Source organism: Pezoporus flaviventris, unplaced genomic scaffold, assembly GCF_033815535.1.
Source record: "Pezoporus flaviventris isolate CSIRO_AGI_PZ_B2104156 unplaced genomic scaffold, CSIRO_AGI_Pfla_v1 ptg000025l, whole genome shotgun sequence".
Classification (NCBI taxonomy): domain Eukaryota; kingdom Metazoa; phylum Chordata; class Aves; order Psittaciformes; family Psittacidae; genus Pezoporus; species Pezoporus flaviventris.
In genome coordinates this window covers 22,037,753-22,064,325 of record NW_026892573.1, presented here as the reverse complement: position 1 = coordinate 22,064,325, position 26,573 = coordinate 22,037,753, and the positions used below count along the sequence as shown (strand labels likewise).

Genomic DNA, 26,573 nt, shown 5'->3' with positions numbered 1-26,573 from the left:
GAACATAAAGAAGGACTACAGGGCCCTGGGAGAGGTGGTTAGGGGCTCTGGAGGTCAAGCAGTCTTTTCGTCAATTCTCCAAGATAAAGGGCAGGACCTTAAAAAGGCTAGGTGGATTGGCCAGGTTAATAAATGGTTAGAAAGGTGGTGCCATAGTCAGGGGTTTGGGTATCTAGAACATGGGACTCAATTTAGTAGGCCAGGTCTACTGGGGGCGGGTGGAGCTGGTCTAAGCAAGCGGAAGAGCAGTTTAGGTAGGAGGCTTGCCAGGCTAGTCAAGGATGCTTTAAAATACATGTGTTGGGGGAGAGGGGCATCATTCTATCTCAACACACCCAGTCAGTTGCCAACACCTATAATACATGCTTGGAGTGATGCAGAGCTATTTCAGCCACTCCAGCCAATGAGCCAGCTTCATTTGGAGCTCGGCTCAGATGTCTCTATACAAACACCCATAGTATGGGGAACAAACAAGAGGAATTAGAGGTGTGTGCATGTCCATGGTGATATGATATCATTGGTAACACAGAAACAGGGTGAGATGGCTCCTATGACTGGAGTGTTGGAATGGAAAGTTACAGGCTCTTTAGAAAAGAGAGGCCCAGCAGACTGGGGGAGACAGTTGCTATTTATGTTAGGGATAGGGTGGAGAATATGGAACTTTGGGGACAGGTGAGCAGTCAACAGAGAGTTTGTGGGTCAGGGTCAAAGGGAGAACAGCGATGGGAGACATTACTGTGGGAATCTGTTACAGACCACCTGTGGATGAAGCACTCTACAGACAGATAGGAAAAGCCTCACACTCACAGGCCGTTGTTCTCATGGGGGACTTCAAACGCCCTGATATCTGTTGGAGCGATAGTACAGCCCAGCACAAGCAAGCCAGGAGGTTCCTTGATTGTGTGGAAGACAACTTCCTTCTGCAAGTAATAGAGGAGCCGACAAGGAGAGGTGCCATGCTTGACCTCGTGCTCACCAACAGGGAAGGGCTTGTTGGAGAAGTGATGCTCCAGGGCAGCCTTGGTTGCAGTGATATGAGATGGTTGAGTTCGAGATCCTCAGGACAGTGAGAAGAGTGTGTAGCAAGCTCACTGCCCTGGACTTCAAGAAGGCAGACTTTGGCCTCTTCAGGAACCTGCTTATTATAAGATTCCATGGGATATAGCCCTAGAGGGCAGGGATGACCCAGGGAGCTGCAGACCAGTCAGTCTCACCTCTGTGCCTGGCAAAATCTTGGGGCAGATTCTCCTGGAAGGCATGCTAAGGCACATGAAAAACAGCACCTCCTGTATGAAGACAGGCTGAGAAAGTTGGGGCTGTTCAGCCTGGAGAGGAGAAGGCTGCGTGGAGACCTCATAGCAGCCTTCCAGTATCTGAAGGGGGCCTATAGGGATGCTGGGGATGGACTTTTCATTAGGGACTGTAGCGATAGGACAAGGGGTAACGGGTTAAAACTTAAACAGGGGAAGTTTAGATTAGATATGAGGAAGTTCCTTAACTCTGAGGGTGGTGAGGCACTGGAATGGGTTGCCCAAGGAAGTTGTGAATGCTCCATGCCTGGCGGTATTCAAGGCCAGGTTGGAGAGAGCCTTGGGTGACATGATCTAGTGGGAGATGTCCGTGCCCATGGCACGGGGGTTGAAACCTGATGATCTTAAGGTCCTTTCCAACCCTAACTATTCCATTATTCTGTGATTCAAAGAGGTCTCTTCAAATAGCCTTGGAAATGTTTTTATCTTCCAAAGAAAAATAAATATTCAAATCTTACCCTCCCAGTACTGCTACGAAGAATTCAGTCCTTTTTTTTTTTTGTATAGGTTTGTCGTTTGATTTGACTTTAAGGTCCAATGTCAATTTGCAAGAATGATCCTTAAAGCTTTAGTTATCTCTTCAGGCCCATCTCCTCTGTGACTTGTTACTGCCAGCTAATTAAACCACTGTTGACAAAGGAGAGATTGAACCTGGTAATTCAATGTAGTAATAGCAGCCAGCACAGATCTACAATCTTCATTTTACACATTCACTTTTAAGCAGGAATTCTAATAAAGCCAAAAGTATCCTCTGGGTGTCAGTATAATCTAGCTGTACACTCAGCATCCAGATTCCTTACTTGGACTCTTCCTTTCTCCTCACAAGCTTTGATCTGGTGTCAGAGCAGAGGTCCCAACATCAAAGTTTGAGGCTTTCACCAAAGCTGTTAATTTTCTGTGAAATCTAGTTGCTGGCATTCTCCATTAGGATTGTTGTACTGCAGCCCGGGGACTCTTTCTGACATAATAGCCTTAATACAGTGACAACATTCAGGCTCGCAGCCAGAATTAATACCCTTTAAACAGTTACATACTGCTCTAATGCTTGTTAACCTCAGTGCAGAAGCTCTTTCATTTTACCATCTACCTTTATAGGTCTGCTGGGTCCATTTTGCTGTTGGAAGGAATTTCATTCCTAATAAGCCTGCAGTGAGAGGGAGGGCTAAAGAGGGTGTACATACTATCTCTCTGCTTCTAATTACAAAGACTACAGGGTTTGATAACAAAATCTCCCTGTGCTCAGAGAATTCAGTCTCCCACGAGCATTAGCTACCTCCTCTCTCACAATCCCTCTACAGGGCCTGTGACATGGTTTGGTGTGAGGTGTCTCTGCTCATGGCAGGGGGGTTGGAACTAGATGATCTTAAGGTCCTTTCCAACCCTAACTATTCTATGATTCTTTGATTCCTACCACGCTTCTACCACCAGCCCCCACTATAAGGATAATCCTTAGTTTCACTCTAGCAGAGAGAAATGTAGCAACTTTTTGCCACCAGCTGTTGGTTACTCAAGTATAGAAGAAAAGATAAATTATTTCTCTCCCTTAACCTTGCAATGGACACTATCAAAACCTTCATTTCCTCCTGTAACTACCCATATCTTTGGAAAGAAGTTCTAAAACATGGTGGTTCTGAACTGATGATAGTTTAAGAGGAAACCCATAGAGTTTCTAACTGGTTTCATTCCACATGTTACTACAGAGCTGACCTACTGAAACTGAAGCAGAGATGAGAAATACCATGCCTAGTTGTTACAGAACAGATGCCAGGTTGCAGAAATACTGGTGTACTGACAATAGTCATACTTTTTATATTATTCCATTTTTATTGTCAGAAATTCAAACAAGTCACACAATTAAAATGTACTTACACAAATCAAATTGTTTTTTTGTTCATTACCATATTATTGTTCACAAAGTGAATACCAGTAAGAATGAAAAACGTAAGATCAGGCCTATATATCCAAAAATTAAAACTCCAAAGGGTATATGAAATGTTATTCATTTTCTTCAGGAAAAAAAAAAGTTTTCATTTTTAGGGAATTGTGAAATAGACAATAGTAGAGCAAAAATCTGATTATGAAACATGTTGATTGTGAAAATTCTATGCAAACCAGACAATAGTTCTTTTATTTCAGTATCTACATTACCTGTATGAAAATCAGGCCCTGAGAATATATATAGAACCTTACATATGTGTTGAAATAAGACAGTGTTATCTTGCCTGAAAAGCAATATAGAAAGACGAGTCAATTCTGGGAAATTCAGCTACAGTGAAGAAAAGGTATTCTTCCAAAATATAATGATGGGAAAGACAGGTATATGGCTTTTTTAATGAAAATCTACTGAAAGTTTCTGTCAGTTCTGATATGCAGAGAACATAGAAAAAACACCTTCAAAAGTCAGCATGACACTCCATTTCCTAATTTTTCTGCTGACACTGACACTGAGACTGCATAAGAGGAAGTTGGATGAGGCCTTGGGTGATATGGTTTAGTGTGAGGTGTCCCTGCCCATGGCAGGGGGTTTGGAACTTGATGATCTTAAAGTCCTTTCCAACCCTAACTATTCTATGATTCTGTGATTCTATGAATAAAAGCTGACAAACTCCAAAGTTCATAATTTTCTGAAAACCCTATTCTTCTTAGGACCTTCTTACTTAAGCAGGAGCACAACAAATATTGTCACTTCATAATAAAAATGAGTATTATGGAAATATCTAATAAAGTTTAAGATTGAGCTGTTGAAGTGAAAATGAAAGGCATTTATAATGCAGTGATACATTATCCCACATAACTGCAAGAAGAGATGTATTTCTATTTTCATAGCCTAACGGAAATAAGGATTGTAGCTTCTCCGAATTTTCATTGAAACTGATTTAATTTTGATTGGCTTGTTGTTCATTGTCCATGTATCCCAGTGAATCCCAGTTGAAAGAAGTCTACCTGTGTAGCGATGAACACCATTGAGATTTGCAAGGCCGCACTGGTTGAACCACCACCCAGTGTTATCACTGAAGTTACTGCAGCTCTTTACAGGCTGCTCTTTAATAGTGCACATTGGCCTGCATCCATCGTTATCAACATCAAATGTGCTGAAAGGCATTGAATTCTGGTTATCTTCTTTTCTGTATCCTCTAAATGCATCACCTAAGTACCACAGATAAAACAAGGATGAATGGAAGAGTTATTTATGGAGAAGCATTTCTTACTTATGGCATACTCACAAACTTTTCTTCTGCATTTATGAGAAAAAAAAGATTTCTTCAAAAGCAGTTCAACAACATCAAATAATGAACTGACAGTGTGTTAAAATATGGGAAAGGAAATGCATAAGATGCTGAGAAGCATGGAAGAAGTTGAAATTCAATGAAACATCTTTATATTGTTGTTGCTTTTAGTGACACATGCCAGCCATGGAGGTAAAGGCTTCTGTCCTTAAAGACAGTGGAAGAAAAGATAAAGGAAATGAAGAGGGCTAAAGGCTTATTAACTTCAGATTTTCCAGTGATGTGCCCAAAGCTCCAGCATGAGTCATGAGGTAAAATGGAATTGTTAAAACATAAAGGTCAGTGATGACTGGTTCCCTTGTCTTACTAAAGAAACAAATACAGGCAGAGTAAAGCACCAACACATTTATAGCATAACTGTTGCATTGGTCATAAGGAACATTACTGCATACTAGTAAACATGCAAAAAAAAAAAAAAAAAAGAAAAAAGCAGTAAGACATGGTGCAATACTTAAATCTTTGCACATTTAGTATAATTTATATTATTTATATTATGGGGGGGGGTGGTGTCTGGAACTGTGAATTAATTTGTGCCTCTATATCAGCCAGTAACTGTTACACACTGCAGACCTAATTTGTTCCAGTCAGTTTTTTTATGCTTTGTATGCCACTGTCTGGACACTGCTGAACTAACCAAAGCAATAACATCAGGAAGACTTCCACTAACATCAGCATATTTGGGATGGGAAAGTGGACAGCTAAAGAACTGGACCATTGGTTAGATACATGCACACACACACATAATATCCCTTATCTGCTACATGTATAATCTGTGGACTTTGAATCCATTAGAGTTCCTTTATTTTCTTTATTTTATTTATTAAAGGAGTGTTTATTCAATTATTCCATTAAAGACCTTGAAGGAATAGAATAAAATTATTTTTTAATATGTAAAGATTGATGTTGGCATAACCAGTTGCTACATCATTAACCATTTATCTGCATAATATTCATTATGCAACATAGAGAAAAATATATCCGAAATACACATTTTTAAAGTTATCTTAAGTATTACTCTTTCAAATGCATTTTTTCACATTTAGAAAGGGAGCAGCTATCTTTAAATACTTTAAAGAAGGAGGTTCTTACCAGCATTTCCTGAATAACGTCCCAAATGGATCTTAAAAGAACACGCTTCATCCTCTATCCAAAATCCATCATATGATGCATAGGCATACTTATCATTTTCTGATTCCAAATCCACATAAAGACGGAAACTAGTGGCCTTTTGATTTACTATGTGAAAAATCTTCCTCAATCCAAGCCAAAATTCCCCTAAACCAGAAATATAATATAGTCAATAAACTTCTAGAGATGGAAAATGTAAGAGAAAAAATGGATTCTTTTAGTTCTTCTGCTTTCCTTCCAAACCAAGTGGAATAAAAGTTGAATGATAGGCTTATATTTCTTTGAAAGACTAAATAATGTACAGAGTAATCTTCATACTTCAATGGGAAATCCATGGAAAGAATTCCTATGTGTGCATCATCTTTTTCTCTCTGTGACGTATTTAGAAAATTGCCCACGTGATAACTTTCAAGTGTTCATCTTCAATAATCCTTATAAGACCACAAAACCTGGGTGTGCTAAAGATCCACTTCATTAAACAGAATTCAGTAGCATTCCTAAGGATAAAACTGAGAACTGATGAATGTTAGCATTCTGTGAAATGCAACAAAACTCAAACCCTTTTCCTGAGGTTTGCTGCCTCTGTAACTCACACTGTTTTCCATGAAAGATTTCCCCAATATGAGCTGTGCTTTTTTTGTATAGCTGGAAAGTTGTGTGCTTCCACTGCAATCCCAGATAAACTCCTGAAAAGCAACTCAGTTTACACTTGGTGGATGGAAGGTGTCTGTAAAAAATTAGTATCACAGTTGTGTTGATGTTACCTACTGAAATGTTTCCATTCTGTTTCCAACTTCATATGCCCTATGTTGAAATATTACTGATTTCTTCCTGCTTTAAGGAAATATGTCACAAATATGATTAAAACCAACTAAAGCTTGAGGTTTTTTAAGCTAAAAAAAAGGGAAATATAATATTTACATTAATTCAGGAAGAAAATATAATAACATTTCAAACACCTCTTGTGAGACTGAAAATGGGCAATGGCTAAAGGCTCTAGTAGGGTGATAGTCATTATTGAGAAGATGACACAATAGGTTTGATTAAAGAAATCTCTTAAGCATAAATAAGACTTTTAAGAAACAGCTTTGCTCTCTATCCTGCTAAAAATCCCACACAGTTTACTGAAATGTAGCTGACATAAAGACAGCAGAAACATCAGGTCCAAAACACTTAAGAGTATTTAAAATTAGTACCAGAAAGGCCACCAAATCCATCCAGATATTCAGACCATGTTCTCTGGAATGGAATGATTCCATCAGTTCTTTTCTGAATCACGGTCCATCCACCTCCTTGAAAATCCATGTCACACAAAACCTAAAACAGACATAGATATGATTAAGCATTCTTGAAGCAGCTGTTATGAAAACAGTATAATTAAATAAAGGTGAACAATTCAGAGTTTTGCTAAGCAACACACCTTCCAAATATCTTAGCAAAAAGCTCAAAGAAAATAAAAAATTCAGCAGCAGTATTTTCTTATATGTTCTTGTTGGACTGCTTGATTTGGAAATTTCCTCAACTTAATACAAGTGCCTGCTCATATCAGATATGATAAATAAGCTTTGATAAATGTTACTGTATATTAATAATATCATGAAATAGAAGCAACATGCATTGTCAAGTATTAATTGTGCAAAATATCCCAGACACAGGCACTAACACTGAATATATTTCATCAAAACAAAATAGACACAACTTCCTCACCGTCATACCATCTTCCCCAGAAATACTGTGTTTGTGATGCCTGGGAAATGTAGAGCCCTTTATAGAGATGAGGAAATGTAAAAAGTGATAGCAGTAACCCAGTAGATAATAATTTATGATGGAGCAGCAAAAAAACTCTACATAAGAAGGGGCCCCAATTCAGGGAAGTCAACAACCTGCAACTGAGCAGTCCCCCTGAATACATAAGATCAACTCTCAAATTTATCAGTCTTTGCTAAAATTTGTGCCCAACAGCATGTCAAAAGGCAGTGGTCCAGCTGCCCTCTGCTCTGCTGTGGAGTATCATGTGTTACATTTTCCCCTCAACCCATTTAACTTTAGACACATAATTGAATTCCCTAAATTAGGAATTTTATCTGCCCTTATCTTCCCTGTAATCCCTTGTGAATGAATAGAGAAATGTTCATTCACAGCATGGCTCTGAGAAACCAAGATCTGAATCACCCTCTGCAGGTGTTGGTCACCTCCACTGTTCACAAAAAAAGGCCCCTAGACCCTTTCACTGCTCTTTAGGGATTTCAGCTAAATGCCTAAAGTTACGTGGAATGTATCCAGGTCACTTTGCATATTTTTCAAGTATGTCCCCAGTGCCAGAGCTTAACCAGTCCAACAGGGATTAAGAATTCTGGGCACCCTAATGTAGAAAGGTGCATATTTTACTTTAGCTACTGCAACACCTAAGCTGTTCCAATTAGTTCTAGGGGATGCTATGCTTAATTAGTGTTTAAAATCAGAGGCTCATTTGTAAGTGTCTCCCGATGTGACTAATAGCAGGACAATTAACCTGAAAAATGCTTATAGCTCTGGAGCCATTAAGCTACTTGTGATAACAATGGTAAATTCAGAATAGAATGTTCGCTATCAGTAAATTTTAACAGTAAGCAGATGCAGAAGAGATGGAGTAAAGTAGGAATATTTTATTCGTGTTACAGGGAATGTGCAAAATGAAACATGTTTCAGAGAAGACAGATTTGCAATCTTAGCTGGTTGCTAAAAGTAGAGTCTGGGTGTAATTCAGTGGCAGTCTGGGCTTTATCTGTTGCACCCTCATGGCCTATACCAGCCAGATATTTTTCATGAAACCAAAACTTGTTCCTTGGCAGGAACACATCAAATTCATATTCACAACTGCTGTGACTTAACAGCATCTTCTTATGAATTATGAGAAAGCAACAGGACAGAGCTGCAATTGTGATCTAATACAACCTGAGGAATCTTGGATCTTCAAGTAAGTCAATGCTATTGGATGCTTTAAGCAATCCTGCAACACAAATTCTGAATGAATCATAGTAAGTCATGTGCATGAAAGGAAATGATGGGCTTTATTCCCTGGAGAATCTCATGCTTATTTCAGTCACCCAAGGAGGGTTGAACTGGAATAAAAGGAAACACAGAAGATTCCAAAGTGAATATTTAAATGTAAATACCTAAAACTCATTAAAAATAATCCCATTGCCTCATCTGCTGTCTAGAGAAGATGATTGCATGCTTGGCTGCTCCTCTCACTATGAGTCAGAAATACAAAGAGGAACCCACTTGGTCACAACATCCATCTTCAGTCCAATATAAATCAGTGGGAGTGTTGATAACTGACAGAAGGAGCAGATTTGGGTTTTCATGAGAGGTTATCAGACAATTAGATATGGCACTGGAACATACACCAGCTAAGTAAAAATATGAGCTAGATATGCAAAAAAGCAGTGATTGCTGTGTAGTTTCTTCATCTCTTATATACTGGAAATGATGTAATTTTCTTTCTGCAAGCTTTATAATAGTTAATGCACTTTAGAGCTTGTTCTAGGTCTCATATTGTGTAAGGTATGAGGGGCATGATTGTGCTAGGAACATTTAAATGAGCAGGAGGATGCTGCTACTGAATATTTCCTCCCTTTCCACCTTCAGTGTGTCCAAGAGTTATATTCCAAACAGCTGTTTAGTTTGTCTGACCCACCTTAGAAATATCATTGATCTAAATTTACTTTTCTGAGATGACAAGAACCTACCACTACCACTGAAAATGGATATTTTTAATGCTCCTGGAATTCAAGTTTCAATTAGCCTGAGTTAACCATCAGAATGTATACTTGCTTTCGAAAACATGAGGCTTCAAACATGAAAATATGAGAACAGTATCAAGTTGTCTACATAGATTTCTTCATTAATCTGGTATCTTCATACAAATTATTCTAAAGACATTTGGGTTTGTTTCATTTACATTTAAAGGCATCTTATTGCTGACAAGGTCTTCACTGAAGTATTTTTTTCCTGCTCACTTTGTTTTCAGCTTTTTAGATTCTTACTATGGTTTTCTGTCTCTTCGTATTTTTCATATTTACTTGTCTGCAGAAATTCCAGAAGACTTGGGTATTCGCCCCTTAAAATGCATTGCAATTCCTTGTTTGTGTTTTAATGTCTTGAAATTTATATTCATCTGTAATTTCTCTTGTACCTTTTTTACAGTTCAACACATGGAAGAATTTGCTTTAAAGAGTTTTCCTTGAAATATCATTCTTTATGGAACACACATATTTTAGATTATTTTCTCTGAGAACTTTTTGGCACTATCTTTTCAGTCCTGTGTAGCATTTACCAGACAAGAAATTAGACACTCATTTCATGAGTGCAGATGTTTCTTCTCATTATTTATTGTTACCTTGTGCTTTTAATCAAATTATTATTATTTTTCTTTTTGTTTCTTCTTCTGCTTAAAGAACCTTTCCACTCATATAACTGATTCTCACATTCTGGCAGTAACTTTAAGTGTAGAAAAGTGTCCAAAATACTTTTGAGGTGAAAGGAGGTTTTTTTGTAGCATTCAGTAGAGTTCCAATTGGATAGAGATAAAGGGACTCATCCTTCCTTTGTTATATGTAAAGGCTATAAAGTTAGATATTAAATTTTACTATTTATTAGCTGGCTTAAACTCCACATTTTTTCTCCAAAAACTAATGACCCCAGCATGTGTTGTGAAACTAAAGGTTTGAAAGTGCACTCTGCCTTTCCACTGTGCATAAAGGGCTTCTCTAAGTAGAACAGCCCAAAATGGAAAGAAACAGACAAAACAAAGGATTCTTTGTGTTTGCATGGATCTGAGTGGCCTGAGTCTGGGGAAGTTAACCAAACACTCTTTTATCCTAAATAAGCACTATAACTCCAAGCAATTACGGAAAATGCAGGTGGTGATAGGAAGCATGACTGCTGCAGTTCATGCTGAATTTCATCCTTTTATCTTTGTCTTAAGAATGTATATCCTGAAAACTGGATTTGAAAACTGAAAGATATTTCTCTGCCTCAAGTCTTGAGTTATAATGATGCTCAGACAAGTGATAAGCACCTGCTCCTCAAACTAATGTACATCTGCCCCTATATTTAGGTGCATATACAATATCATGGTCCAAGCTATAGGCATCAGCAGAGTCACTTCTCAAGAGAAGGCAATGCTATACAGTCAACAGAATAATTCAGAAAGCCAACGGTCCCATTTTAGGAGCCAGATGGAGCAGTCACTTGGCTCCTTAATTTTCCATCTCTAAACCAGAAAAGAACAACGCTCCTCAATGTCCAAGGGGTGCTGGAAAATTCCCAGGAAATACCTTGTTTTTTCCTTTTTGGTACATTTTTCACTGTATATAAAATCTGATGATGGGATCTTATGAATGAAATTAAATTTCTTTGTAAAAAATAAGAAACTGATCAAAATTATAGTAATAGCAGACACATTTAGATGATTTCATACATATCTGCTGAGAAATTGTCAAGGAAAAGACTTTAAATCTATTAAATATATTTTAAGTGCCTATTCTTAAGCAAACTGTGACTATCCTGAGAGATTAATTTATTACCTCAAAAGGAAAATTTGATCCTTCTGGATGGATAATGTACAGACCAGTTGGAGTTTTTGAAACTGAACCAACAGTATCTTTGATATCAGTGCAATCCAAGCCTAGAGAACAAAGTATTTGACGAAGTTCATTAGCATAATATGTTAAACAAAAACACAAACAAAAACAAACAAAAAAACCCACAAACAAATTCAAGTTAAATACAGAAAAAGTACTTTCTTGGTAATACATGAATCATTTCAAATAGCATTTTCTTGCCATGCAAACTTTAAAATCATATTTTCTCACAAATTTATGTTGTAAATGAAATTTCTCTGAACTCCATTAAGCCCAGAAAGAAATATAAATTATATTGAAAATAAGGGAGTTCATTCTAACATTAATGGAAATTATACATAAATTAAAGATTTTGCATCTGGGTCATTTTACAGATCTTATTTGGGTAACACATGTTACTGAGAAAAGGGCATATTATCTGGGAAAGGATGTCTTTTCCTGCAGATATATGTATTTATATTTGTAAAAGCCTCTACGTCATAATGTATACATTATAAACCCCTTGCTTTTAAGTGTTAAGCCAGGTCTGTGTTAAACATACTCAAACAAGCAGTTCCTATGGCCAGTGGGACTGCTTAGAGGTAATGTTTCCTTTAGCTGGGATGGACATGTTATAAATTGGGACCACAACGGATCATAATCCAATTGAATTTTATTAATTATAGCAAGTAGAATATGAGCAAAGACAGCGCTGGACGACAGGGGAGTCTGCGCTCCGACAACTGCCGTGCTGAACAGTTCTAACAGTCCCTTTTTATCAGTCCTCCAGTTCCGCATTCGTATCTTCAACGGAGTACTCTGCGCATGCCCCAGTTGCTTGAGGCTGAAGGCTTGAAGTCCTCCTCGGTTACCTTTAGATATCCTTTTCCATATATGGTCTTCAACTTGCTGTGCAATAATTTTTAGAATTGTTTTGCAAAAGCCCTTAGTAAGCGTCTCGGTTTGTAAATAATTTTGGTGTCAACTTATGCAAGTAAAGCACTTAAGCAAAGCAATAGTTGCCCCCACCCATATGTCTGCCAGTTTTTTTTTTTTAGAACATCTTGCAGATATTTCCTCAAAACTTGCAGATGTTTCCTCAAAACTTGCGCAAGCGGTGTCTGGTTTAATCTGCACAAGCGACCACGGTTATCTTTTCTTTTGTTGTCTAATCTTTACATCAGGCTTAGCATAAATCTTAATAAACAATACCATAGTCCCTAGTTTTTCACAATCCCCCCTTTTTCTTTTTATCCTATTATTGTTTATTAGATGTTACTTTCATTTTCATTCTCAGTACTGTAAGCTAATTTGTTCCCACACTCCCAACACTTATCATAACATTCACAAGGTAATACCTCGCAGTTACATTCATAGCATTTTCGTGGTATAGTACATTCACAGTATTCTTCCTCTTCATTGATAGATACCTTCTTATACTTTGTTTCGAATTTTGTAGTTAGAATAAGCAATTTGGCTATGTCAAGCCTTTCCTTAATAAAATGTAAAATATAACGCAGTATACAAGGTCCAAATACAAGTCCTAAGATTAGCATAATAAGCGGTCCTGCTAAAGTAGATAACAAAGTGGTTAGCCAGGGTGAAACATTAAACCAGTTCTCATACCATGACCTGCCCGCCTCACGATTGTTCTATTTTTGCTAAATCCTCATCTACAGCCATCTGCAAACTTTGTAATTCCTGACCTTTTACTAGGGAGGCTATGCCTGTGCCTGCTCCAACTCCGCCCGCTATCAGCAGTGTAGCTCAGGTTACCACTGTAATTGGCTCTCGTTTTTGTCTATTCAGGTCTCCTTCAAAATGGTGTAACACCTCCTCAGAGGTGTGATAGATCAGACGAGGAACAATAATCACCTGTACGCATTTACTGACCAGCCTGAGGCTATTGTCTCACATAAAGTTCCACTATGAATTCAGGTGGCCCTGGGTCGCTAAAAGTGGCTATTGTTCTAGTTCCTTCCCAAGATACTAGTTCCCACTTAAATGGTTCATGTGGGTTTTCCCCTTTTGCCTGGGTTATTATCAATATCAAGACTAATGGTATACCAGGAAAAAGGGTGTTTGTCAATTTTGCCAATTTAAATATATTCTTACCAGTCCTGGGGAAGTTCGGCCATGGCTGCTTCTGCATCCCATTTTTCTGGCTCTTTTCTCCACGGTTTGTTTCTCTTCTGCCTCGCCCGTCGACTCGGTTGCTTCGAGCCACGGGGTGTACCATCTTCTCGGCAGCAAGGGAATTCTTCAGGAGAATAGCTGTTTCGGGCTTTTTGCCTGCTTACATAGGCTTCCCACTTTACAGCCTTAATTAATGGGGCCAAGCAAGACACGGTTAGTACTTCCCTCCGGCACTGGACAGCCACGATTTCAGTCACAAAAGGGACTGGTTGATTTGAGTGGTAACAATAATATTGGGGGTGTATTCCCTTAGCAAAAATATCCCACCATTGGGGGAATCCTTTTACAATTTCTCGTCTTTGTTCAAATTGTTTTAATTTCCAATCGGTTAACCATCTTTCAAATTTATAGCATTGTTCACAGACTCCGTTCGGAGGGTACCCCTCATAACAGTGCACCCACCATTTGTCCTGGCATACCTTGCATTTAAAACATACAAATGGATAACAATCACACTGTGGGTTGCTACACCTTAATCGTAGGTTTTGTATATAATTGTTCCTTATTCCCGTGGGGTCTCTATAGTCTATATCAGGTTGCATGGGTATTTAACAATTCTTACGACCGCACTTGGTATGTTTCCACAGGTAATACACTATTAAAGACATTATAACAGCAATTGCAAAACAAATCACACACTTAACTCCAAAGGGTAAAGCTTTAAAATAATCAAACCAAGTCTCTATCATAACTTTATCTTCTTAATATTATCTTGGTATCACCTGGTGCACTGATTACTTTCCAGTGGGGTTTCGTCACTGGGCCTTTAATGCGACTGGCATGAGTCCATCCGCGCTCAGCAGTCCGGACAGCTGTTTCTTCCACGATTCGTGATGACCCGTCTATAAATAGTATCTCTCCACATCGTAATTCTTCTTCCTCTAAGTCTGGTCTAATACGTCTGCTGTTCAATTGTTTGAAAGCAATTGTGCAATAGTTCATTACCTTCTCCTGGGTACAAAAATTCAGCGGGGTTAACTGCCCCAATAGTTTTTAAAGATAATTTAGGGGATTCTACAAGTATTCCCTCATACTTTAATAATCAACTATCTGTAAGCCATTTTTCTGCTTTTTGTTGTAACACTCCCCTGATGTTATGAGGTGCATATAAAACTACTTCTCCATTAAAGGTAATGCGATTCGTTTCCTCAAGTACTAAGGCAGCAGCCACAATGATTTGTAAACAACTCGGCCAACCCCTGCTCACAGGATCCAACAGCTTTGATAGATATGCCACCGGTTTCTTTTGTCCGGCCCATTCCTGAGTTAATACTCCGAATGCCGTACCTTCATGTATGTTAACAAATAAATGGAATGGCCGCTTTAAATCTGGTAAGCTTAAAACCGGTGCTTGGCTTAGTTCCCTTTTGAGATTGGCAAACTGCTCTTGATCTTGTGGGGTCCATTTGGGTAGTTTGTCTTTAGACAGTTGTTCATATAAGAATTTAACTTTAAAGCTGTAGTTCTCTATCCACTGCCTACAATACCCAAATAGCCCTAATGCCTGCCTAATTTGCCTCTTAGTGACAGGCATAGGTAATTCCAGAATTCCTTTAATGCGTTCTGGATCCAATATCTTCTTGCCATTAAACAAATAATGTCCCAAATACTTCACCTTTTCCTCCACAAATTGTAACTTTTCCTGTGATACCTGTAGTCCTTTTTGTGCAAGAAAGTTTAGGAGTCGAATGCTTTCTTTTCTTACATCCTCCTTATTATTCCCTGCTATGAGTAGATCATCTACATATTGTAACAACACATTTCCTGTTTGGACCTGGTATTCCTTTAAGAGCTCTTCCAGGGCTTGTCCAAACAAATTAGGGGACTCCGTAAACCCTTGGGGAAGCACGGTCCATCTCAATTGTTGTCTACGGCCTGTCTCTATGTCCTCCCATTCAAAAGCAAAATAATCACGACATTCCTCTGCCAGTGGACAGGCCCAAAAAGCATCCTTTAAATCAATTACACTATACCAGGAATTATGGGGTCCTAGTTTACTTAACAATGTGTATGGGTTTGCTACTACAGGGAACCGGGTAATAGTTCTTTTGTTTATTTCTCTTAAATCATGTACGAGCCGATACTTCCCATTTGGTTTCTTTACAGGCAGAATGGGAGTATTAAAGGGTGACATACAAGGCTCTAAGACTCCTTTTGCCAACAATCGATCGATTTCTGGTTTTAATCCTCTCCGTCCTTCTAGGGAGATGGGATATTGTTTCACCCTCACAGGTATGTGGGGTTCGGAAATCTGGATCTTAATTGGTGGGATTTCCAGTCTACTTATTGTATCCGGAGAGTACCAGACATCGGGGTTAATTTGTTTTTGATCATCCACGGTCAAAGGATAAGTAGACACTGTTAGTTCATTATTTTTTACTTTAATTTCTAATTGCAATTCAACAATTAAATCTCGTCCTAACAGATTAAATTCTGCTTCAGGGACGAGCAAGAGTTCACCTATTCCAAATTTATTTTCAGTTTCGAATACTACATTTTTGATTTTGCTTACTTTAAAGGGTTCTCCTTTTGCCCCAATTACTTGTACTTTTTCAGGGGAAACTTTACATCCCTCAGGTATTTGCTTAATAGTTGATTTTTCAGCCCCAGTGTCTACTAAAAAGGTGAACTCTTGTTTATGGGGACCTATTCTTAATTTTATCAAGGGCTCATGATGACTCCAGTCCCCTAAGATATAGAGCCCCTGACTCCCCTATTCTGTTTTCAACATTTCCTCATCCCTGATCCTTTGTCTGCAATTCTTCTTTATATGTCCCTTCTTTCCACAGTAAAAACAATATCTCTGTTCCTTCTCTACTACTACGTTCCCTTGTTTCGTTCCAGCAGATCTGTGTTCACCAGTTCGCCCTTTGCGATCCTCTCTGACCACTGCTACCATCATTTTTACTTGTCGCTTGCTGCTCTCTTCTTCCCGCCTTACATAAACTTTCTGAGCTTCTCTCAGTAATTCATCCAGCCCTCTATTCTGCCAGTCTTCTAACTTTTCAATCTTCTTTCTGATATCTTCCCATGATTTTGCCACAAACTGAGTTTTGAGGAGCGCTTGCCCTAAAGGGTCGTCTGGATTTACCCCAGAGTACAGCTGAAGGGCTTTCCTCAGTCGTTCTAGCCACTCAGTAGGGCTTTCATCTTTCTTTTGCATTTCATTAAATGCTTTATTGATATTCTGGCCACGGGGTACTGCTTCTCTAATTCCCTGAATTACTATAGTTCTCAGATCCTGCATATGAGTTCTGTGTACCGGATCTTGATTATCCCAATTAGGTCTTTGGAGTGGCCATTTAATATCTGCTTGGGGTCCCTGGACATGTTGAGCATCCCACAGTCTCATTCCTGCTCGTCTGATCATATCTCTTTCCTCAGTAGTAAATAATTGACCAAGGATAGATTGCATCTCATCCCAAGTATAAAGGTTTGGTCCCAAAAATTGATCTAATCTTTCTGCCACTCCGAGTGGGTCCTCAATTAAGTTTCCCATCTCGGTTCTTTTAAAATCTCGTAGGTCAGCCGAATTTAAAGGTACAGAAATATATCCGATCACAGGTTGAGGTCCCCCCATGGGTATTTCCCTTAGAGGATACATCTGAGCTGCCCCTTTTTGACTTCTAGTTACGCGTCTAGGAGGAGGGGGAGACTCTTGTTCCGACTCTGGTGGGGGAGTGGATGCTCTGGGGGCCTCTGGAGGGGCTGTGGGAGCAGGAGGAGGAATATAAGGAGGGGGGGTCAGAAGGGTTTCATCCAATTCTTCCTTCCTTTTTCTTTAATTTAGTTTTCAGTTCATTCAATGGATAAAGTCTAGTTCCTGGTTTTTCCAGCCAGACTTCTGCATATTGACTCTCCTCCAGGTTAAGGGTTTTTTTTACTATTAACCCAGAGGTTTAATTGCTGTCTTACCCAATCTTCTTCTGACCCATAGACTGGCCAAAAGACATTTTTAAAAATCTTCTTCCCTCCCCATATCTTAGTACAATATTCTATCATCTTCTGCTTATCTTTCCCTTGGGTTCCAGGGAAATATCTCCAATTATCTAAGATATATGCCAGAGGGGTATTCTTAGGTACAGTAGGTACCCTTCCCATGGGAGCCGAAGGCTTGCTGCCCTTCGCCCCCATCTTCTGGAATATCCACAAACACACACTCAGTCACTCCCCTTGTTCCTGGCCCAGTCCCTCGCGGGAGATGGAAAACGCAGTACTTAAGGGTCCACACTCGCTTGGTTCAGTATATCGAACCTCTCATTTGTTATATTCCAGGAAACCCAATCCCGCCCGAACGGCAAACCCACGAAAAATTTCGCAATATACTTACGCGTCCTGCGTCTTCGTCCGGACTCCTGTGCACAGAATTTTATGGGATTTTACCGGTTTCTCCTTTGCTCATTATTCTAGAATTTAGGTTCGTCGGTAAGGTTGGGGTGAGCTGTTGGTCGCGGGGCCGCGAAATGTCGCGGGGCGCCTCCCCGGAGGACCAAAGCCCACCGTTCCTTATCCGAGTCACGGCACCAAGAAATTGTTATAAATTGGGACCACAACGGATCATAATCCAATTGAATTTTATTAATTATAGCAAGTAGAATATGAGCAAAGACAGCGCTGGACGACAGGGGAGTCTGCGCTCCGACAACTGCCGTGCTGAACAGTTCTAACAGTCCCTTTTTATCAGTCCTCCAGTTCCGCATTCGTATCTTCAACGGAGTACTCTGCGCATGCCCCAGTTGCTTGAGGCTGAAGGCTTGAAGTCCTCCTCGGTTACCTTTAGATATCCTTTTCCATATATGGTCTTCAACTTGCTGTGCAATAATTTTTAGAATTGTTTTGCAAAAGCCCTTAGTAAGCGTCTCGGTTTGTAAATAATTTTGGTGTCAACTTATGCAAGTAAAGCACTTAAGCAAAGCAATAGTTGCCCCCACCCATATGTCTGCCAGTTTTTTTTTTTTAGAACATCTTGCAGATATTTCCTCAAAACTTGCAGATGTTTCCTCAAAACTTGCGCAAGCGGTGTCTGGTTTAATCTGCACAAGCGACCACGGTTATCTTTTCTTTTGTTGTCTAATCTTTACATCAGGCTTAGCATAAATCTTAATAAACAATACCATAGTCCCTAGTTTTTCACAGACACGATGATGAAAAGTAACTGTCCCGTGTTCAAGTAACTTTGATCATATTTAAAGGAAATTACAAATGCAGAGCACACTTCATTGCAAAAGAAAGTGCTATTTAGCAACATCTGATCATTTATGAACTGATGGTCATAGCTGGTATGCTAAACAGTATGCCCAGAATTATCAGTTGTAAATGATTTAAAGCAGTCTTTATGGTGACATTCTTAAACAGATGACAAATTTTCCAGGGTTTATATGTTATGAACACAGAATACTGTAAATGTTATAATTGCTTCCCTTTGCTTTAATTAGCGCTCTGTCAAGATATAAAGATAAAAAAGCAAGAGACCAAGACTAAATGCAAAATATACCTACCATGAGACTGAACTGCTTTGTAAGGAAGTGGATCCAAATGCTTTCTCAAAACTTCTGCATTCAAAAGAAGAAGTCTGTTCATGACTTCATTTACCTGCAAATACAAATAGAAAATCTTTACTTTGGTTGCAATGAGGATTTTTACATTCTTAAAGATATTCTTTTTTACTCCTAGTAAATATAATCCAAAATTCATTTTTGTGATGTGCTCGTGATTTGCCCTTCATTAGGTACAACGGTCTTTTTTTGACAAAAAAAAATTTTTTTTTTTTAAATCAAAAATCATTTTTAGGATGATTTGCAATGCCAGATAATTGCAAAGAAGTCCTTCAGTTTGAATAAGGCTTTTTATCTGTAGTAAGGGATACACAGTGTTTGTAAACTACTATGAGAGTTAACAGTAACATAATACATCATCTGAACAAATATGACAGAACTGGAGTTAGCCACCAATGTGGATCAAGTGGTGCTTATCACTCCCCGTAGAAATGGAACCCACACCCTACCCAAGATGTAAGGAATGTTGGTAGAGACTCTAATTCTACTGTTTTAATGACAATATAAATGCTTAAATTTCCTCAGTTAGATAATACCTGCAGTGATAAGTAATAAATAAAAATCTTTATGATAAAGAGAAAAGTACCTGATTAGAAAGGTAGTCCAAAGAAGACTGTTGATCATCCATCATGTTCCTTACCATTTTTTTTGTGCTTCTTGCATATTCAACAAGTGAGTTCTGCAAATTTCCTTTAAAAGAAATATGTTCATCCACTTTGTTACCATAAATCTAGAAATATTCTTGACTGAACAATGACACATTTATGGTATCTAAGCGAATATTGAAGGTGTTTAACCTCAGCATACTTAAAAGTGAAACCACAGTACAGAGACCACAGATTAAAGCCAAAGATGCTAAAAACCTCAGCTTCACTGGTTGCAGGGAAGACATTTTAAGAAGTGATGCTCTTCTTTAGATTTGAAGAATTTAATCTTATCCTTGGGCAACTTGGATGACCAGTTAATGGATAGCAGAGAAATACAAATGCAAATGATAAAAGACAAATATATAAGACATTCTGTCATCCTACATTTACTCATTCACTCCTGGTTTTTGTCATGATGCTAAAAATCAAAACAAAAACCAAGCAAACCTGACAGGTAATTAACAAAATATATTAAAAATCATATAGGAAATACAATGATTTTGATTTTTTCTTTTTTTTCTGAGGCTGATTACATCCTTTGCTGTGTAGTTTGTCAAGGCAGTGAGTAGAGGATGTCCTGCATCAGGCAGGATGTCCTGCAAAAGGCAAGCTGAAGTATAGATTTCCTCCCAGTTTAACTGACTAACTAACTAAACTAAATAACTCTCACTTAACTCCCCCACAGCTAACTATGATGCTTAAATGATGGACAGACACCCTACTCTTCTTTAATGGAGAGAGCTACTAACATTCAGAGAGTAACACAGATCTAGGCAGGGGGAGCTGCTGCCTGGATTTGCCTGTCTTGATCAGTGATTATAGAGACTAGCATGATTATACTTCAGCTTTCTTGCACCAGCTGCATCCCAGAAACACAGCACCCCAAATTTTCTGAATCCTCAGCCTAGGCAGCAGCATCAAGGACTGTCACATGTGCTCAAGAAGGTTAAAAAATAAGTCGGCACAGCATAGCAGAGCAGAGCAGAGGGTTGCACAGCATGGCATTGCATAGCTTGTTGCTGAGAGTATTCTTTATGAATACATACTGCACATGTAATGTTTTTCCCCTCGTAAAATTTTAGCTTGAACATCACATGGTACAAGGCATTGGTCTTTTTGTTTTGAAATATCTGCAGATTTATTTTTCTCTTCTGCCTTGAGTGGTTCCTCCACAGCTCCAACATTCCTTGTGCCCTGTTGTACCAAACAATGGAGGGGGAAATAAATTGATCATAAAGCATATATAAAATGTCTCAGGCTGCCAAAATGAAGTAGATGATTACTCCATGGGTCTTCCTTCAAAACCTGGGGTTTTGCAAGCTTTATCAAGTTATAACTGACAGAGCTGAGACCAAGGCCTGTTAGGTGTCTTCTGCTCAGCCATCCCACACTAAAGAAAGAGTGTCAGAGTAAAGAATAACCTCTATAAATTTGAAAAATACCAACAAGGGGTTTGGTATTCTACCAGAGCTCTGTGAAATGAGGCAATAACTTGTAAATCTTGCATTTAAGAACTCACGTTTTAGGAATCACCACATCAAACTGACATCTCAAATACTAACAAAGTTATTTTCACTGGAAAGGAGCAGTCTCTTGGATTTACCACGTATTAGCAAAACATTTTTACTCTTGAAAGTCCCTAAATTAATTACTTGGATTCTGATCATGGAAATACTTGCATAAGGTATTAATCTATGCACACAAACAGTCCCAAGCAGATCTGGGACTTAACATTAAAAAAATATTTTAAATGCTCTTATGGAGGAAAGAATAAAGGGACACTATTTGCAGGCACACAATTATAAACAATAAAAACATTGGTAAAAGAAGTTACATATATTAATGTTCTTTTAAAATAATATTTTCATACTTAATATATTTTTTCTTTCCTGGTGCTGTGTGAGAGAAAATATGGGAATGCCTCTGACTCATCACTTACAGAAATGCTAAAAGTAATTCCTGATATATGTGTCATTGTCAAAAGACTAAGAAATTCATTTGAGCCTTTGTTGATTCCATAATCTCAGCAAAGCATTGTAGTATGTTAATATACTGTATTTTCAAGTGTAAATAGGATCCTTAGAAACATGAAGATTTTAATGAAAAAGAAAACTCATTTAGACTTGAATACATCTTCAAAACACTTGTTCTCCTTTAGTGCTTCAGGTTTCTCTTTCTGGTTTTTGCAGTACACTGGCAAAGCACTGAACAGGTTTTTTTTCTGACTTGCTTTTACAAACTGTAAGTAGAAATTAGATAAAACTGTTAACAAGGAGATTTTATATTAAAAAAAGTTTCTGAATTATTAATATAATTACAGTTTGGGACTGGAGATAAACAATAGAGAACTAAAAGAACATGTTTCTTTAATTTTGAAATAAGCACAGAATAAAGGAAGAAAAATTGACTTGAAGCTTATAAACAGATCACTCAGAACTCTGCTTTGTTCCAGGGCTTTATCACAGCTCCTCACTACATGTTCAATTAAATGCTGTCAAGCAAATATTTTCAATCAATATTTACTTTTAATAAAGCCAACATGAAACAGGCTATTAAAGCTGACCTCAGCAATTCAAGCAAAAACTGTGACTCTGCCAAAAACAATAGTTATTCTGCATTTGTTCATGCAGATGAGATTAAAAATATGGCCTAACAACAGGGCTGTGATGAAAGTAATTAACACATAACTGCTCTAATTCTAACTGATTTCCTACAGTTTGAATGTAGTTTTTTTCCTCTGTCTGGAAATATCTGATTGTTCTGTGTTTTCCTGTCTACTCTGAATAAAGCAATATAGAGTTTCAAAACATCTGTCGCTTTTCTGAGAAATCATCCAGTTACATTCGTTATCTTATCTAAGCAAAGGAATTGAAAATCTTACCTTAGATGAACAAGGCTTGCCATTACTTATGACAGTCTCTCCTAAACTGAACAAACAAATATGGAGACAAATCAGTGAAGTTACCCCAAAGCAGTTCATCTTTTACTTGAAGAAATGCAAACGTTTTGAAGGGTTTCAAATTTCCGTGGAAAGGATTGTACACTATGAAGTCCTGAGCTAACTATTTGGGAATGTCTGCAGCACAAAGCGCAGCCAACACTCCTTTAATTCCTGGATTTAACAAAGCATGTTTCAATTGCACAGTAGATTTTATACACTACTGCTTGTATCCTGAGAGCAATTACTGCTTATAACCTCTACATGACACATCAAACATATGTATTTTCATTGTGATAAAACTGACAGATTTTCTTATGCACTATTTTTGAGCATTGGTATATATTTGGCACTGAGTAGTCTGGCCTAATTGAAAGAAAAACTAGTATGGATCAATGTTTTCACCTTTCGCAAAGGTTTTTAGCATTAAAATGAAGGTGTTTATATTGGTGTGATGGTAGTGCACTAGAACAGGCTGTGGAGGCAATTTTAGAATAAGTTCTAAAAGCAGATTCAAATAGAAAATTGAAAAATATTACTTTCAAGCAATACTTTGTACTACATAGAAACCTGTTTACCAGGAGAACAAAAGCAGTCTCTTGGTCTCACTAGTAGCCCACCTGTAGTAACACAGGGACTGTAAGTGAGACAATCTTTCAAATACCTGAAGAATGTCGAAGTATGAGAGAATGTGCTGAAAAAGAAGAAAATGAAATGTAGTCCACAGAAACTTAATTAAAGCTATGAGGCAATTACGGTTTTCATACACTTAAATACACTCTTTTTGTATCTTTAAAACTGGGTTTGATATTTTAACCAAAAAGCAAGTTACTTGGAAAGTTAATTTGGAAAGTTCATAAAGGTCCAACAGATTTTCAACTCCTCGTGCACATCAGAGAATTTAAATTGCTTGTAATCTGGCTGAATAAATGAAACTTCATCTTCTAATGTACCGCTGGAGATACTCCATCAGAATATAATGCTCAACATCACCTTGCACTGGTTCAGCCAGCCAATGTTCCAAATTGGTCTTGATACTGAGGTTCATCTCCAGCCCTGTCTGAAGCTGGAATACACTGGAAATAGCTTGTGATACAAACAGATTTGAAAGCAAATGGGGGGCAGGGATTAATACAGTTTTAAATCCAGTTTTTAATACAATGTTTTCTTTCACTTAACAGCTGAAGCCGACTAAGCACCAGTACCTGGCCTCTCCCTGAGAGGAGCATGTTCGACTGTCTGTGAAATTTTTAAGAACTTAGGTTCTTCAAAATATCTCAAAATATTTTTTAACTTGTTCTGACATACCTCATGGCACATCATAGCTCTTCTGATATAAGGATTACTAGAATTAACTAGTGCATCAGTTGACGCTCTCTCAAGAAGATGCAGGTTGTGATCTACAGTTCAGTCTCAGGAAGAAGCTGAAAAGATTTTATTGGCTACTCATATATGACATTAAAGGGGAAAGAACAGTTTTCATTCCTCTTTATCTGCACAGAAATCAGAAGAGGTGACAAATTTCAGGAACGAATGGTTAAAGTGGTCAGAACATGGACTGACCTCCCTCTCCCATGCAGTCATCTACACAGTTAAACTGAAGCTTGGAAGAAAGCTAAAGGGCATTAGCAGATTAATCCCCCGGTGGAAAAAGAAGACAGAAAAATGTGTTTCTGCAGCAGCATAACTATGCTCCAGCCTTCAGTTAAGTTCTGTAATAAATTCAGAATCTATCCCACAAGGATTTGAGAGCTGATCTTTATCCTTGACTGGAATATCAGTCTCTAGCCCACAGTAAAAATTATGAAACTGTTTTCAAACCAGCTGCCAGAGTGGGACCTTCCATTTTGTAACCATTTGATACCAGGATGTGTGCTGTCCCAGAATAATCATACAGTTCTGAAATACATGGTCCTCAGCTTGTCACCTTTTCATCCCCCAGTCTGAAAGATGTGAGGTTACTCACCAGGAGGAATTATCTAATAACCATAAAGGAGGGCTATGAACAAGTAAGAAAAAGGTAAAACCAAGAAAGACAGAAAGGTGTGTGTGTATATATATATATATATACACACTATCCTTAATTCTGAATTTCAGAAGGTATCTAAGGTGAAGCTGTGAGTTGCACTGGATAAGATCAAAATTTGCAGTAAGTCTAGAGAAGCTCAAATTCTGCTGATGTGAGCTGCCACAAGTATTGGAACAGGCTTCCCAGGGAAGTGGTGGAATCACCGTCCCTGGAAGTGTTCAGAAACCCTGTAGATGCTCTCAGTGACATGGTTTAGAGGTGGACTTGGCAGTCCCGGGGTAATGGTTGGACTTGATGATCTTAAAGGTCTTTTCCAACCTTTGATTCTATGATTCTATGAACCTGAATCTTCCCAGATGTGACATAGGCTCAAGTTCTGGAACTGTTTCTAAGCTCTGCTTCAGTCCTGTTGGCGTGACTCCACACTGGTAAAAACTTCTGCTGCTTCCTAAATGAAGCACTGCATTTTTTTCAGGCAAACTGGGATTTTTAAAGTGTATGTGGATTGAAAGGTAGTGAAGTGACGAACAGCCTTACACCTGCAACACAGAAGAGTTCAGATCGGGCAAAGAAGTGGTGAATTTGGGCCTGGTATTAGAATCATAGAATAGTTAGGGTTGGAAAGGACCTTAAGATCATCTAGTTCCAACCCCTCTGCCATGGGCAGGGACACCTCACACTAAACCATCTCACCCAAGGCTTCGTCCAACCTGGTCTTGACCACTGCCAGGGATGGAGCATTCACAACCTCCCTGGGCAACCTATTCCAGTGCCTCACCACCCTAACAGGAAAGAATTTCCTCCTTACAAAATTATTCTGAATTATTATTCTGAATACAGGTGGAAAACTGTCATTTTAGGGTCATCTTCTCAACTGTGGTAACTGGGGTATTATTTATAATATAAATATATAAATAAATATATATAATATATAAAAATATAAATAACATAAATTATGTATTAATATAAATTAAGCACATTTGTCAATGTGAGCAGCAGTGGGTTTGTGTGTAAAATGGCAATAGTAACACTTCACAGGCTGTGCTACAAATACGGAGGTGGGAGTCTGTGGGGAAAAGTATTTTACAAATGCTGAGTACTATTTTTAACCTCCTAGTCAAAGACATAGAACAGCTGCACACTGAAAAAGAGAAGAATTGGTTTAAGCTCAAATACAACAGCCAAGAAATGTCTCACCATGAAATCACCGAGGCATTTAGACTTCTGCTGACAGCTCATCCAAGGCATGAACATCCCAAGACAACACACCCTGCTTTGCCTGGAAAAAAAAACCACACGTTTTGCAGTCTTAAAAACTTTTTTTTTTTTTACTTTGTGTAATTTTATTTACTTTTTTATATACTTTTTATATTTTTCTATTTTTTTTTCATTGCTATTTCTACACCCTGTGTTTAAAAAAAAAAAAAAAAGAAAAAACACCAAAACCCTGCAAAACTAACGGGAAACGTCATTTGTTTTGATACCGGCTGGTTTGTTTGTTAGTTTTAAAAGGCACTCCGTTGTTTATACAAGTGCAGACAGGATGGGAAGCCTGGCGAGGGGTCCCTCAGTGGCGTGCCTGAAGAGGCGACAGACACAGAGGGTGCCGGCGGCGGAGAGAGATGCGTGCGCGCGGTTTCCACCCAGGGCCGGGCACCCCCGGGCACCGCGAGGCCCGGCCCCGCCGGGAGCGCTCCCTTCCGGGGGAGCCCCAACGGCCCTGGACCTCGCGCCCGATTAGAAGGCTTGTAACGGGAGCTCCAGGCGAGCCGCGGCCACTCCCGGCCTCCCCTCAGCCCTTCCCTACGCTCCCTCACCCGTTTCCCGCCTCCCCTCGGCCGCGGCCCCGCCCCGTTGCGAAGGAAGCGGCGTCTCCG

The 26,573-nt window shown here is 38.7% G+C and overlaps 1 protein-coding gene across 2 annotated transcripts; it reads right to left on the bottom strand.

Moving 5' to 3' along the window:
• Positions 1–3,905: 3,905 nt before the first annotated feature.
• Positions 3,906–23,887, bottom strand: ANGPTL5 (angiopoietin like 5). 2 transcript variants are annotated; one of them, XM_061457828.1, is made up of 9 exons: positions 23,661–23,887; positions 22,611–22,651; positions 20,776–20,923; positions 19,669–19,772; positions 19,026–19,119; positions 11,296–11,396; positions 6,922–7,042; positions 5,687–5,872; positions 3,906–4,457 (listed from the first exon to the last, which is right to left on the bottom strand). In XM_061457828.1, exons 1-9 carry the CDS (start codon positions 23,713–23,715, stop codon positions 4,138–4,140), a joined length of 1,170 nt encoding a protein of 389 aa, XP_061313812.1. In that variant the 5' UTR covers positions 23,716–23,887; the 3' UTR covers positions 3,906–4,137. The 2 variants fall into 2 exon arrangements, with proteins under 2 accessions (XP_061313812.1, XP_061313811.1); XM_061457827.1 differs by lacking the exon at positions 23,661–23,887 and having other exon boundaries at positions 22,611–23,322.
• Positions 23,888–26,573: the final 2,686 nt, after the last annotated feature.

What these genes read in the sequence shown, in the direction of transcription:
- ANGPTL5 (XM_061457827.1), bottom strand. Translation starts at nt 22,709, where the DNA reads ATGAACTGCTTTGGGGTAACTTCACTGATTTGTCTCCATATTTGTTTG. An exon ending in GGAAAAACATTACATGTGCA is followed by an intron (nt 19,773 to 20,775) that starts GTATGTATTCAT and finishes TTTCTTTTAAAG; the next exon opens with GAAATTTGCAGAACTCACTT. An exon ending in CAAAGCAGTTCAGTCTCATG is followed by an intron (nt 11,397 to 19,025) that starts GTAGGTATATTT and finishes TTTGTTCTCTAG; the next exon opens with GCTTGGATTGCACTGATATC.